A 16,095-nucleotide genomic window follows, 5' to 3' on the forward strand; every position below is an offset into this window, starting at 1 on the left:
CTGACAGCTACAGCAAGTGTAAGTATTTGGGAAAGTTTTGTGCCTCTGTATGCATTTGTGTCATTCATTCACATTTTTGTGTGTTTTCCCTCTCTTGAGGAGCTGGCAGGCGACAGAGCCGCCATCATCTGGGCGCAGAAATGCCTCTAAACACAAAGAGCCCCATTCAGAGTCCTCAGCAGCCGTATCCCACACCCACACAGTAAAGGACACCCAGAGCCATCCAGCACACACACAGCCTGGAGACATTATGGAACGCATACTAACACAGCAGTAAGACATTCACGGGAAAACATTAAGGAAGGCTCGGAGAAGAAGAAATGAGAGCAAATTTATGGAACAAAAACCTGGCGATCACCACGTCTGTCCAGGAACTGTCTCCCTCCTGCCACCTCATCTACACTGATTCATCAAACACACACAGGACTTACTCCCACAGCTTACAACAATATCTCCGGCTATCCGAGGAGCTCAGGGGTCCACATACCAAGTGTAAAGCGGGTCTGGTGCCAGGAGCTTCTCTGGACCGTTCTGTCAGAGACGGAGCCAGCAGAGATCTCAGAGGCAGACAGAGAGGCCCCGCTCTCTGTGAACTCTAGACCGACTGAGAAGAACAATGGAAAAACGATATTAAAGGGGAACTCCACCAATTTTACACATCAAAGTCTCCTTACAGGTCTCGGGGAGTACTACTGTGTATATGAAAAAAAGTAGTTTAAAGCCTTTTGTGGTTGCGCCAAGTCTGATAAAATTCTTCAAGTGATGTCACTTGAGTCAGCGTAATCATAAGCATAAATCAAGCTTTAGAAAGAAGTGACCTTACCTTGCTTGAGGCTAGTGGCTCAAGGCTACAGTAGCCGTTACTATCATATAACACACCTGAATCTCGGACCCAAATGTTGGCGGTCTGGTGCTCGAGTTGCATTGTGGGTAATGTAGGCGCCAGGTTTTGACAAGAAATAAAAAAATGCATGAAATAAAAAATACAATCTCTAGTTCTGCTGCATCAACTTTGATATTTTGTTGTTGTAAAGGTGCAGTGTGCAGGATTTGGCGGCATCTAGTGGTGAGGTTGCAGATTGCAACTGACTGAAACTTCTCCCGTGTGCTAAACATGAAGGAGAACTACGGTGGTCGACATGAAAACGTGAATGGCCCTCTCTAGAGCCAGTGTTTGGTTTGTCTGTTCTGGGCTACTGTAGAAACATAGCGGCCAGCTCTGTGAAGAGGACCCGGTCCGTATATGTAGATATAAACGGCTCATTCAAAGCTAAGTTATTATACACTAAAGAAAACATACTTATTAATATGATATTCCATTTCTGCTAATAGATCCTCCTAAATTTTACACACTGTTCCTTTAAACTGTCCATCACAAGTCTGACAATATTATAATATACAGTATAAATACAGAATATGCACACACAATACCGGTGTGTCTTTGGTTGATGTTTCTGCCTCTTGCTATGGGCTTGTTTCTGGTGCGACAGAGTGTCTTAATGAGATTTCCAAAGTGCAAAGATCCTATATTGTTTAATGAGTGTGCCTCCCAGGGTGAGACAAAATCTACTGTGAGGATGCCAAGGTTGAAAATCATCAAATGCCCTGCTGTCAAACACACTGGCACTTCCGTATTCCCACAGTGAACCGCTCCCTTTACATCATAAATCAGGCATTTTATTTGGCATCATAGTGACTGCGATGAAATACGACACTTCAAGCATCAATACATCCTGCAACAGCAGCAACAGCAGCAGCTCACAGTACAGCGAGTTTCTCACTGCTGAAAGCTGCTGATTCTACATGTAACCCCACACCGGTGCAGCCAAGGCCCTGTCTTTTGACTTTACCCATGAAATATTCATATGTAGATGTTTTGAGACACATTTGCATTTATTAAAAGTCACTCAGTCTAAATAATGGATTGTGTTAATGAGACACTGGAGATGGCTCAGTGCATGAAAACCAATAGAACCTTTTTAACATGTGTAATCTGACACCACTTAATTATAAGTGTTAAAAAGGTAGAAACACTCCCAGTAGGAGGTCAAAGATCTCCGATGTTCTTATAAATCGCCAATTTAACTGAAAGATTTATATGAAAAGCAATCACACAGGGGGCTCAGTTGCTCCTCCAGAGGTTTCTTCCATTTTTTTCCATGTTAAAAAGTTTTTTTTTTGTTTAGTTTATAAGCATATTTGTGATATTGGGCTATACAAATATAACTGACTTGACTGCAGTGTTGCAGAAAAGTACAGAATTAAACATTTTTCCTGCCGATACGCATGATTGTGCACTGTCAAGCTTGTAAATATCTCTAAATCACACAGACATCTGGGGCAAATTGTTAAAAATAGTCACCACAGAAGACTGTCAAAGCTGAATAAATTACAAACATCTGCAACCAGTTGTAAATAAGGAAGTGATATTTCCTGTGGAGGTTTATTTTCATCAGCTTCTGTGTCATGTATAAAGCACACGCTGCCCCCTGTTGACCAGATATGAAAACACAGGCAAAAATCTGCATCACATGCATTTTATTTTTAAAAAATTAGCTCATTCAATAAATCATCGATGTACAAAAAGTCAATAGAGAGCACACTGTGGTAATGTGCAAGTGCTTATATCATTCTGACTGAACATTACCACGAAAACAGTAGCGCTGGGTGTCACAGTATTTTTTTGTGAAATTGAAAAATTAGTTTAGCAGTATTTTACCAACACTTTTAACAGTTAATAAACAGTAGTATCTGCATAGAAAAGCTGAACATGTACTTTACCATCATTATTTCACATTCAGGTTGAAACATCCATACTTGGTTCCATAATGAAATAAATGTTTAGTATCCTCTTTGTTTCATTGCTCCAACATACTTAATGTCCAGCTCAGTTGCACCTCGTGTTATGGACATAAAACTGTCTAACATCCTCACTTTCTTACCTTCAAATAATAGTAAATGTGTGTTAAAACACTTACACATGATCCATACTGCCTGTGAATTACACTCTATTATAGTTACTTCTGCATGCTTTCATTTCCAGTCTCAGGATTCTTACTAGTTTGTGGAGTCTTTTTGGCCGCTTTCTCTTTTTTAACCTCTTCCTTCTTCACCGCTGCCACCACCTCGCTGCTCTCTTCGACATCCTCGTTTTCTGGCTTGCCGGCGACCTTCCTCAGCTTGTGCTTGCCCTTGATGGGAGCTGCGAACGTGAGCGAAGGCTTGAGGAAATCCAGAGGGAAGATGCCCACGTCGCCGTCGAAGCGGTTCTTGGTCACCTGCAGGGACCGGCGGCCGGGAATCGTCACCAGCTTCTTCTCCTGCAGGATGAGGACGTTGTCGGCTTCTTGGCTGGCCTGGAGGGGGTCAAAGGTCGAGATGCATATTAGGTATGTCGAATAACAGCAGCTTTGTAAAGAGGGTCAGGAAATATGTATTTTCATGATTGTGTCAAATTAATTCACATTTTTATTTGTTTGAGATAAGAGCTGCAAAGATTAATCGATTCATTGTCAAATATTAAATTAATTACCAACTATTCTGATAATTGATTAATCAGTTTGAGTCATTTTTTAAGAAAAAAAAAGGGTAAAAATTCTCTGATTCCAGCTCCTTAAATGTGAATATTTTCTGGTTTCTTTACTCCTCTATGACAGTAAACTGAATATCTTTGAGTTGTGGACAAAACAAGACATTTGAGGACGTCATCTTGGGCTTTGGGAAACACTGATCAATATTTTTCATCATTTTCTGACATCTTATAGATCAAACAATTAATCGATTAATGGAGAAAATAATCAACAGTTTAATCAACAATGAAAATAATTGTTAGTTGTTCTTGCTATGAAAATAGCCGTACATGCATGAGCAAATAAATACATGAAGTCCAACATTAAAAACATATACAAAAAAGGTAAAAAACAAAACAAAATCATATACATCAAGTAATATAATATTTTATGAATGAATATGTGAATGTTATTCTGACTGCCCAGGTCTGGTCAGGTTATGCGCAGCGGTGCATCTCATTTACTAAGTATATTGTAATATACTGAAACAATATTGTATGTATTATCTTATCGTGCCGTGCCTTTATACTATACAACCATTCATTTATTTTAAATTTTCTTAACAAATTTTCGCATTTCCATCTAACTTTTACTAATTTTTGTTCACTATATTTCTTTTGTCCTGTCTCTCTCCTACCTTGCACTGCAGCTGGATTCTCACGATGTCACAAGATCATGCGAGAATCGCTGGATTACATATCACGTGAAAATCCATCTTGTCAGGCTTCAAGTAATGCGTTTGTGTCTCGCAAGTCAGAACACGGACCAATCAGCTTCCTGTGAGGAGCTACTGGCAGCTACAGGCGTGGCTTAGGTGTGTAAGGAGAAACGGAAAGGCGACTGTTTGTTCTAAACAACTATGGCGGCTCCTGAAGAGGTTAGCGTAGCTGCAATAGCATCAGTTATATCAGAACTGGAGAGTATTTATTCACTGAAAGAAGAGCAAAGACCGGCACCAAAGGCTTTTCTTAATGGAAAAGATGTTTTCACTCTTCTCCTGACTGGCTTCAGCAAGAGTTTGAGTGACAGATGGTTCATCCAGTGTACTGAATTGTAAATAAAACTGTTTAAAAGTAAAATTCTTTAACTGATTTGATTAAAATCTATTAATGAACTACACAGTTCTCACTAAAACACGGTAAAAAAAATGGAATCTGTCACTGTTTGAACTGCAAACTGCTTAATTTGCTGCACAGTTTAGTTTAAAAACAGAAAGGTGAGACTCTCTGTCTTACCTTTGCTGAACCAAAGATGGACGCTGTTTGCAGTTCTTTGTCATCCTCCTCTTTCCTGGGGTGAATGATCAGAGTGACGTGGCAGCTGCTGTTGGTGGCAAACTTCCTGAATGCTCCGATAACGTGGTCCTGCACTGCAAACCTGGACCACACGAAAAGCATTCATTTCCATATTTGTGAAGGAAAACGCACTTTAAAAGTACTGCGTTTGATGAAACTGATACAGGATAGAACTTCCTATTTGTTATAGTGTAACTCTTACTCACTTGTCTACTGAGAGGTTTTCCTGCCCCATCATGAACTGCAGGTTGTCGATGATGACATGGTTGATGTCATACATGTAGACAGCGTGTTGCATTGTGTCCAGCACCGTCCTTTAGAAAAGGTTGGAGAGAAGAGTGAAGATACTGGTGTCATATGAAACTAGAAATCCTAAGGAGTCCATTGGTACCAACCATGTCATACTAGCTTGTCAAGAAGGAGGTTAAATAACGCTCCAAACTTATGCTAAATTTTGGCGAGGAAAAACTGGCATGGCCATTTTCAAAGGGGTCCCTTGACCTCTGACCTCAAGATATGTGAATGAAAATGGGTTCTATGGGTACCCACGAGTCTCCCCTTTACAGACATGCCCACTTTATGATAATCACATGCAGTTTGAGGCAAGTCATAGTCAAGTCAGCACACTGACACACTGACAGCTGTTGATACTTTCTTGCCTGACACTCACAGAAAATTAGCAGTTACATTATGCATCACTGGGATTAAAGAGAAAGAAGGCTGTATCCACTGAAACACTGATGAGACTTACTTGATGTTCTGCTGCCCATGGAAAGTCATGAAGTAGAGTGGCAGCTCTTCAAACTTGTCGGCCCAGAAGTCGTACTGCTCCAGGTTTTCCTCCAGCCTCTGCATGGCAAACTGCGTCAGCATGATCTTCGCCAGACGCACGTTGTTGATCTCAAAACTGCCCCATAACGTGTTGACGCCCTGCATGCTGAGGTCCAGAGCAACCTCGCTGATGAAGGTGGTCTTCCCACTGCCAGTAGGACCTGGTAAACAAAGAACAACTTTTAATCTTGTGTTTACCAGAGATGTGCTCATGACTCGTTTCTTTGAAAAAAGTCATTCAGCATGAAAAAAGCATTAAAAACGACTAAAGAACTCTTAGTCGACTAAGAACAAAACGACCGGTTAGTCGACTAATTGACTAAGAGGGGGCAGCACTATTAAACATCATGTTTCCTACCTGTGAAAACAGTCAGCTCTCCCTTGCGGTGTCCCTTCAGGATCCTGTTAAGCTCTGGAAACCTGACCCACTTCACTCCAGCCACCTGCTCCTTGTTCACCAGCTCCCCGTACACGTCATCTCTGAGCTGCTTGAAGGACACTATGGACTTGTGGGCGGCTGGGATGGAGGTTTTGATGATCTGGCTGAAGTTCTTCCCCTGGGCCAGCGCCTCCACAGGACACGGCCGGTACTCCCCGGGCCGCACCAGCGAGCAGCGCCTCAGACCCAGCTTGCGTGAGAAGATCTTCGACGCCTCCCAGGAGCGAATGTCATCTCCCAGCCACAGCGTCACTCGCTTGAACTGTTCCAGGTAAGGCAGCAGGATCGGTGGGAGGCAGCTGACCCCACGTGGGAGAGCCACACTGGGGAGTCCTGTGGCCTGGCTCACAGCCAGAGTGTCCAGCTCATGTCCGGTCAGCACCACCTCCGTGTCCATACGGCCCACCAGGGGGAGGCCAAACAAGTTGTAGTACGAATTACTCTTTGGGACTGTAGCTTCATTATAAATAACTTTGTCAGTGTTTGTGCTTTGGGCGGAGATAAGCTTCACCCCCTTCAGGGAGGAGTCAGGTCCACCAAACCAAGGGAAAACCAGACTCTTGGTAGGCTTGAAGAGCCTCACGCCAAACCTCTTGAGTGTTGCATTGGAGACCTTTGTGATCTGAAACAAAACAGTGATAAAGATTATCAACCTGTGACGAAAAGATGTTTTTTGTTTTTTTTTAATGGTGATTATACTCCTTTTTGATTTACCTGTCATTTATTAATTTTATTTATTAAGACCAAGATCATGCATATAGACCTGGTAGTTGGAGCTATTCTTGATTATTCTGACTTATAAAAAGAAGAACCCTAGTATGCAAGATTAAAAAACACACATGCAATCACTAAATCACACTCAACATTACCTGGAACATGGTTTTAATGAGCTGAACCTCGTCCTCGGGGAGGTCAGTGAAGGGCACAGAGCTGGACCAGATCCTCTGCACCTCCCTCAGCTCTCTCTCCCTCTCATCTTGCTCCTCCACACTCTCTGGGTATCCCAGCAGCACGTGAGGGCTGAGGACGTCCTGCTCCTCCTTCTGCATCACCTCCAGACAGTCCTGGAGATCCTCCCAGCTCCCTTCCACCAGCGTGTCTTTACAAAGAAACTGCCCGGTGGTTTTGTCCACGAACAAGGAGAAGCTGTCCACTCTGGAGGACGGATCCACAAAGAAGCTGGGGATGTGGAGGCAGCTGTAGCCATCGTGGAAGGGGATGTCTTTGGAGCGCAGATACTGCTTGATGTCTGTCACTGTAATGGGACTCACAGGAAACTCTACAGTAGACTTGGCATCCTTTTTATAAGCCCTGGTCCCACTGTGTGCCAGGAAGTAGTCTTTAAGCTCTAAACCACTGGGAGGCCTGTGAAGGAGCCTCTGGGTGAGATGTCTCACACAGAGGGATGGAAAGTGTCTTTGGTGGAGAAACCTCGGGGTTGCCACCTGCAAGAGACAGCTGGTGCCCCTCAGCAGCAAGTTCCTCCACATCATTTACCTGGTTAGGACATTTAACCTGCAAGAGAGACACGACAAGAGGAAGACACATCGTTACTCCAAGTCCTTTATCACTTCTGCTGTTAAGCTGCTGAACACAGACCATACCCATTTTAAATGACTGTTATTTAGAGGAACTTTAAGATATGTTGTTCTCATATATTATTTCTTATTTTTGGGGCTTTTATTGCTATAATCCTATTTATGTGGTTCTTATTGTAACTTGTCCCTCAAACTGCCCCATGCCTTTAATATGTTTCCTTTGACTTAACTAATTATTGGTTGTCTGTTGTATGCATGTATGGATGTATGGACTGGGAATGCTACAAATGAATTGCCCCCTTGGGGATAAATAAAGTTGTCTGAACTGAACTGAACATCAAGTAACACACAGCAAAGCTGCAAAGACATGGATGACCTACAGTATGCTAGTGGGAGTCAAAGACAGCACAGACAGTGCAGCAGAAAACCGTTATTTATTTTATTAAACAGACATTAAATGTAAAAGAAAATTAACCTGCATGTGCATAAAAGCCATAACTAGAAATACATAACGTTTAATAAAGAATAAACTCATAAAATGTAACTTACTTGCTCTGTTGTCTGCCCTCATTCTCCTCCATGCTTCTCTGCTCTAACTAAGGACTATAGAAGGAGGATGGATAACGGGTCTTGGAGTGATGGGGTATGACGCATGCGCAGTGTAACTGATGTGCAGGCCAGATTATACTGCGCATGTGTCAAACCCCAATGAGATATAAAACGTTGATGACGCGTGATATCTCCTCCTTTCCATAGGCCTTGGCTCTAAACCCGGGCTTTTCGGGTGCGTTTTCAAAACAAGTCCGCTGGAAACAGGCAGCGAAAGGTTCCGATTTATTTGTTTTATGCTATAATTTTACAATTCAAAACATTTTCAAATATGTAAAATATGCCTTTTTACAAAATTAAAATTCAACATTTTTAATTTGCTAACGGATAAGTCTTTAATTTGAAGTCTTATTTTCTTTAACGGTCGTGTCAAATATGTGTTTCACTCCGGAAACATATCATCGACCGACCGCCGGATACACATGCCCGTCAGGTCGTCCTCTGTGAATGTTGCTGCTATCTTTAATGTTTATTTGTGTGTCTAGTGTTTCTTATTAGTATATTGAATTATAATAATATTGTATATATTATACCCGTCGGTTGTCGGTTAGAGGATGACGGCCAGAGGAACACCGAGTCGCTTCCTGAGGTCTGTTCTTCAGAACGGAGTCGGTCGTTATGTCTGTCAGTTGAAGCGAGTCTCCATCATCTTCTCTAAGAACGCTCAGAGCTCACTGGGAGTCAGGTAATAAACACTACTTATATCAGTATACTTTAATATAAAAATACTGTTTACAAGTGAAGTGAAAGCCCTGCTCTACTGTTTAAGTAAAATCACAGCTGTGTTATCAGCTAAATGCACTTAAGGTATCAAAAGTAGTCATTATGCTGATAACTTGCCCGTGTTTGAGTGTTAAAGGTCCCATATCATGCTCATTTTCATATTCATACTATTTTGTGTTTCTACTAGAACATGTTTACATGCTGTAATGTTAAAAAAACAACTTTATTTTCCTCATACCGTCTGCCTGAATATGCCTGTATTTACCCTCTGTCTGAAACGCTCCGTTTTAGTGCATTTCAATGGAATTGCAACAGAATTGCGTTGCTAGGCAACAGCTTGGGTCCATGTTTACTTCCTGTCAGCTGATTTCATTCACATACACTGCAACCAGGGATAAAATTGGACAAATTTAGAATATTTATGTTTAAAATTGTGTCAAGGGTCTAAATATTGTATATTCGTGACATCACGAATGGGCAGAAATCCTGACGGCTTGTTTCAAATGCAGAGATTCTGAATACGGGCTATGTGTATTTCCCTGTGGATTGAGTGTTTCGATACTTTCACAGTATATATATACATATATATATATATCTTGGGCTTTATGTTTTAGCTGGTCGAGGTGGGACTATTTGTAACCACCATATATACTGTTGGGTAGTTTAATCTGTAATTTTTATTTGTTGTTCACATGTTTCAGAGGTCTTTATCTGCCAAGTAATCATATCTGTCGTATAAATATGCTCCAGTATTTTGCTCTGAAATGTGGTGGATGTGAAATATAAAGTAGCAAAAAATGGTAATACTCAAGTACAGGTTATGGTAAGTATAGTGCTTGTTTGAATATACTTGGTTACATTCCACCACGGCTGATAATGATAATAATCATCAGTTGTAACAAAAGGCAACATCAGATATTTTTTGGTTACCGCTAAAAAGAAAAGACACTGGGAATTGATGCTGTGTGCAAACTACCACTAACCATCTTTCCTTTTTTTTCAGGGAGTTCATTGAAGAGGGGGTCGTGGATTATGCCAGTAAGAACCCTTCAACTGTCGTGTATGTGACTCCTCGATCATGCAGGATACCCAAAATAGTTGCAGAATACTGTAAGTGACTTTGACGACAGGTTTGACTAATGCTGAATTTCTTTCTTCATTATAGCACATGTCTTTCCTAACTATTTCTTAGAAAGTTTCTTGGAAAGAAGTAGGGTTGCCCCCTCTTAGTCTACTAGTAGACTAATCAGTCGTTTTTTGATCTTAGTCAACTAAGATTTCTTTAGTCGATTAGTCATTTTTTTATGCCTTTTTCATGCTGAATGACTTATTTCTAAGAAACTTATGAGCACATCTCTCTGGTAAATACAAGAATAAAGTGGTGCTTTGGTGTTATTCTCTGTGTAGAAACTCAGTTTCACAGATCTGTTGACTAAATCAACTAATTGATTAGTTGACAAAATCGTCAACTAGTAATTTCCTTAGTCGAGGACAGCCCTAGAAAGAACTAAGTAAGTTTGTACTAATCAGGGAAAATAGAGACACAGTTTTGAGACGGTTATATGAGTTAAGCTAATTGTGTTGAGTTTATAAGCAGTTGTTGATTTACAGAGAAATATCTTTTAAAGAACTGCTAAAATCTTAACTGGAAAAACATACAGAGATCCCCTTAAACCAAAGTAAATATCCATTTATTATTGTATTCTCCATATATGTTGTTAATAGTCATTGTATTACATTCCTGTGCTCTCATTCAAGTTTTATTTATGGCTTGTTTAGTGAACTATTTAGTTACTTTTTTTATTTTATTTTACCGGGATAATCTACTCGGTATCAATACTATCTTCCAGGGAATCCTGGTACATACATTAAAACAACAAACAATGACAAAATCCTATATTATATTATATTATATTATCAAAAACTTAAGCAGACCTCTGATTTAGATTGTTCTATTAAAAACATACATCAAAATCATAAGTGTGCTTTACAGTTGAAAGGTCTTTTTGGTGAAGTTCAAGCTCTGAGGTTTTTCAATAAATGTGTAAGAAACATGAAAAGTGAACTACTATAAATTAAAGTAGTAATGTGATTTACTCTTGTTAATACTCCTAGATACTGTAGGGGGCAGTATAACACTGTTTTTCTGAGACCTCTACTCAGGTAGAAGTGAATTGCCACTGGGGGTTTCACCCAGAATCACGTGTTCTTCTTGTTGACACTGTTATATTTCGCACTAAGCAGGTTTTTCAGTAATGAAACTGTGTCCCTTTTTAAAGTCGCTCATGCTTCGTTATTACCTTTTTCCCTTCCTGCAGTAAACGGCAACGTGAGGGAAGAAATCGTCACATGCAAAACGTCTCCGCAGATTTTAGAGCTTTTGACCAAGATGACCAATCAGTCTGGTCTGGACATCATCCGCATCCGCAAGCCCTTCCACACAGACAACCCCAGCATCCAGGGCCAGTGGCACCCGTTCACCAACCGGCCCCCGTCCATCGGCCCCATCAGACCACAGTAACAGGACGCTGAATGAGGACTAACAAAAGTTTGAAGTCAAAGTTTGTGCTTAATTCCAGATTACTCTTGCAAGATATGTTTGAAGCTGTTCAAGTGTCTGCAATCTAAATTAAATCACAAGTCCTCGTGGTTGCAGCAATTTTCCAATGTATGTGCTGGATGATTCTGCAGAAGACCCGACTATCGACTGAATATTTCCCACCATGCCCTTCTGTCTGGTGGTGGCAGCAGAGCCACTTTCGCTGTGCAGAGAAGTGCACACATTACCAGCTCTGAGTGTTGAATAGACTTTACATGAATCGTCCAGAGGCTTGTCAGCTGGCAAATTAAAAAGCAGACAACTGTTTTTTTAATCTCAAGGTTATTTGAAGAGTCATTGTAGTAAAGTGCAGCACTTCGGAGCAGATGGAACTTTGTACGAAATAAAAATAAATAATAATGTGCAAATGCTGTCGTTGGTGTTTAAATTTAGACTCTCCTTTGAGTTGTGTTTTAAAAGCTTGTCAGAAGAAGATCAACAGAGCAAAACCGACTGCAGCCGCGCTGCCTGCTTCGTCAAGTTCGACTGATTTGACTGCACTTAAAATACTTCACAGACGAGACGCGTATCAGATGTACACTTTTTTTTTATTTGTATGACACGAGGGAATGTACATGTTTTTACAGTTTAATACTGAGAAGGTTTGAGGGTTTCCTCGCTGCACAACCTTAAACAACAGAGTTTAAATGAACATGACAGATGGTTGTGTGATAGCTTCAGGGACGAGTCTTAACCTTCAGCAGCACAGAGCTGTCCTCTGAATCAGCTGGAAGAGGAAGAGAAAACTCCTCCAGAAGGTGATTTGTTCAAATTCAACAAGGCGGATGTTGGCAACACTCCTCCGCTGCTTTCTTTACACCATGAATTCATCATTTCTGAATTCAAAAGGCCGCTTGACCCCTCTCTTTTCCTCCACAAATGACCTCAGTGTTCTTCTCAACAAAAATACATCCATACAACCAAGTGCTAGTCATCAGATGAATACAAATAAGCATGTAGTGAATGTGAAAGGTGCCCCCAGGACAGCTTGCTTGTTTCTGTTAATTGATGGGTACTAGTCTGCTGGCATACATAGCTCTGGCCGCAGAAAATGGTTTGGCTATCGGTGGAAATTAATGTAGAAGAGGAGCGTGAGATGCCTGCAGAGGGGTGAGAGACAGTGGAGCGGAGCTCTGCAGCGGGATACTGGTGCTGATTTCACTCATTTTCTCCCAAATATCTGAGTTGCATTATTTATAAGAATAAGGACGCCCTCTCCCTTTAAATTACCCTCAGACATATAGACAGTTCCTGTTTGTTATACATGCGCTGCATAGCCAATATGAGTGGCGAAATTTAAAGAGGACCTGTTATGCTTTTGTGCTTATTCCCTTTTCTTTAGTGTGTCATATCGTTTTTTGTGCATGTAAAAGGTCTGCAAAGTTCACACCAAAGGGAGTTCCTCTCCCCCACAGAAACACTACTCCTGAACTGCCTGAAAAGTCCTGCCTTTTCTTCCGTAACGTGGTGATGTCACCAAGTAACAAATTAGCATTAGGGCTGTCAATCGATTAAAATATTTAATCATAATTGATCGCATGATTGTCCATAGTTAATTGCTATTCTTAATTTTTTTATCTGTTCAAAATGCACCTTAAAGGGAGATTTGTCAAGTATTTAATACTCTTATCGACATGGGAAATCAATTTACAACACAAAACAATGACAAATATTGTCCAGAAACCCCTTTGAAATTGACCATGCCAGTTTTTCCTCGCCAAAATTTAGCGTAAGTCTGGAGCGTTATTTAGCGTTCTCCCCGACAAGCTAGTATGGCATGGTTGGTACCAATGGATTCATTAGTTTTTTTCTAATTTCATATGACACCAGTACCTTCTATGTAGCTTTAAAGCTCGCTACAACCTACAAACCGTAAGTTGCGTTAATGCGTTAAAGAAATTAGTGGCGTTAACAAATTTGAACTTTGACTTTGAGAACTTTGACAGCCCTAATTTGCATAATACCTGCCTAGCGGCTAGTTTGGCACGCCCTCAAACAAAGCTAGTTAGAGCGGAGCTGGAGCGGAGTCCAAAAGGTTTCGTTCAATTGACCAATCACAACAGAGTCTGCCAGCTGACCAATCAGAGCAGACTTTTCGAGAGGGCGGGGTAGGAGCTCAAACAGAGCGTTTCAGACAGAGGGTGAAAAGAGGTGCTGCAGCACAGCCGGTATGAGAAAAATAAAGTGTTTTTTGAACATTGAAGCATGTAAACATGTTCTAGTAGAAACCCAAAATACAAATACGAACCTCTAAATTAGCATAATAGGTCCTCTTTAAATTATCTGTTAAATTACATCACCAAATTTATGTCAAATTAAACTGTATATTAATATGTTAAGCCTGTTTAAAAGCAAGGAAAGAAATTAAAGCATAATTGGCTGCCGCAGTGAAAATGTTTTCTGTTGTTTCATGCTCACTTCCTGAATGTTAATTTATCTATGGCACCAATTACAGATATCAGGGCCACCGCGCTCTCATCACACCCGCGCTCCCCAATGGGAACTGGCAGAGCTAGACCCACGCTAGGACATTAAAGGCTCTAAATAAAGATGCTGTTGCTAAGTTACTGCCTCGAATGCTGCTCTGGAAATGGTCATTTTTACCCCCCCTCTGAGCTTATGTCATACCTCTGCTCTGTCAGAGTCGTATATGTGTGTATGTAAATGGGAACATGTGGGCTCCGTTCCCAGTGGAGGAATGTGGCCTCGCTGCTCGCCACAAGCTAAAAACAACTGAGCGTCTTGAGGATAGGATTCGGTGGGAGCATGTTTTGCATGTCATTTCTTGACTTCCCCTCAGGGCTGTTGACACTGACTTTTTTTTTTTTTCCCAAGCTGAACATAAGTGTTTTTTATCTGCAGTGGAAATTTAATGAACTCAAATAAATAAGACACAAGAGACAACATTAAGAGAAAGTCCTTTCTGGCTCAGGTGGTTAAACTATCTTACAAGAAGCAAGTTATATTGTGAGAAAACCACATAGATAAGTTCATTATCTACATCACAAAATCATACAACTTGATTGGAAGTGTCACAGTTTACAAGAGTATATGACATGACTTTTACAAAAGAACAGTGCAAATTGTGAACTCTTTACACCACTTTCTTTGGCCAACACCCAGAGAAATAATCTACATAAAATATACTGTATCTTGCATATTGACGCAGCGGGATGCTTCACTGTGGGTTTGTGTACAGGTGAGCGTAAAACTAGTAGTCAATATGTAAGCTAAGTCCATAATATAGTATACAGTGCAGAGCCAGCGTAAACAGATTGTCCTTAAAGTGAGAAAGAAGCAGCAGCAGCAAAGGTCGCAGATTCAGATGAAGCTTTCAACATGTGAAGGATTGTCCACAACTTATGGAAGCTTTTATATAAAACATACAAAGGTTAAACTTGCAATAAAATACAACCTGACAAGAACGTGTCTTTACAACTAAATGAAATACTAATCTATAAATTAGCATGGATCAGAAAACCTTCACTCGATCCTCAATCTTTCTAAGCACTTTTAGTATAATTTAAGGACACAGATTCATATTTCGGCTGTCTGATTCTTATGGCAAATGTGTGCAATCAGCTAGAAATGTTAGAATAGCATTCACACTAATGCAGAAAATCCTGTTGTTTCACAAACTCAAGGGCTCTTTGGAAACTGTCTCTAATTGATTTGGGGCCATCGTGGCCATTTGTAAACTCAGCAGGGTCCTTCAGAGAGAGAGAGAGTGTGAATGTGAGAGAGCAGAGAGAGTAATAGATGACACTGTCATGCAGAGGTGAGGAGACGGGAAAGAGGCAGCAGAGAGGGGAGGAATGAAGATGAGGATGAAAACAAGTGAAAGGGCTAAAAAGGCTGACGAGAAGAAAGCTGAAAACATGCAGAGTGCAAATAGCTTCTGCCAACACGTCCATTTGTATCGTCATCCGTTCTCTGCATGGCTGGCCAGGACACACAGGTCAGGGCGAATGGCCAGGAAATACTGAACACTTTTCCAGATAAGCAACAAGAGCGGGCGATATTTTTTATTCAGGGAAAAACGCACCTAAATATATAACAGCAGATAATAAATGTTAAGGTGCTGGGAAAGTTAAATTAACTGACATTAGTTGACTCTTTCCCAAATTCAGTTTATAGACACATATGTGAAAGGGTGATTATTACATATGCTATTAGTGGGATCTGAAATGTATAAAGGCAGGTCATCTGCATATAGTGAAGTTTTCTCTTCAGCTCCTACGTCTGTCGGGCTAGTTTTTGTGGTTTGTCCCGCACCGTCGGCTCTAGCCTGCCATGTTGGAGGTTTTTCAGCCGATTCAGCATGTTGAATAAATAAATAAATCCAAAAAAAGAAGGTTTATTTTCAATAAATTCCCTCTGCTGTTTTGAATAATGTATGGAAGAACAGACTCAAAGCAATCTATAGTCTGCATTTAGTAAAGAGACAAGCCTATAACTACTGAGACTGAGACTTGGTATAATGTCACAGAGA

At 40.8% G+C, this 16,095-nt stretch overlaps 2 protein-coding genes across 2 annotated transcripts; one reads left to right on the forward strand and one right to left on the reverse strand.

Moving 5' to 3' along the window:
• Positions 1-1,874: 1,874 nt before the first annotated feature.
• On the reverse strand, positions 1,875-8,272 carry twnk (twinkle mtDNA helicase). Its single transcript, XM_074619081.1, has 7 exons — positions 8,222-8,272; positions 7,004-7,649; positions 6,054-6,756; positions 5,616-5,856; positions 5,071-5,178; positions 4,805-4,946; positions 1,875-3,356 (listed from the first exon to the last, which is right to left on the reverse strand). Exons 2-7 carry the CDS (start codon positions 7,625-7,627, stop codon positions 3,018-3,020), a joined length of 2,157 nt encoding a protein of 718 aa, XP_074475182.1. The 5' UTR covers positions 7,628-7,649; positions 8,222-8,272; the 3' UTR covers positions 1,875-3,017.
• Positions 8,273-8,673: 401 nt separating this feature from the next.
• On the forward strand, positions 8,674-11,971 carry mrpl43 (mitochondrial ribosomal protein L43). The gene is made up of 3 exons (XM_074619082.1): positions 8,674-8,966; positions 10,008-10,114; positions 11,323-11,971. Exons 1-3 carry the CDS (start codon positions 8,836-8,838, stop codon positions 11,523-11,525), a joined length of 441 nt encoding a protein of 146 aa, XP_074475183.1. The 5' UTR covers positions 8,674-8,835; the 3' UTR covers positions 11,526-11,971.
• The last annotated feature ends 4,124 nt before the right edge of the window (positions 11,972-16,095 follow it).

Source organism: Sebastes fasciatus, chromosome 20 (genome assembly GCF_043250625.1).
Source record: "Sebastes fasciatus isolate fSebFas1 chromosome 20, fSebFas1.pri, whole genome shotgun sequence".
Taxonomy (NCBI): Eukaryota; Metazoa; Chordata; class Actinopteri; order Perciformes; family Sebastidae; genus Sebastes; species Sebastes fasciatus.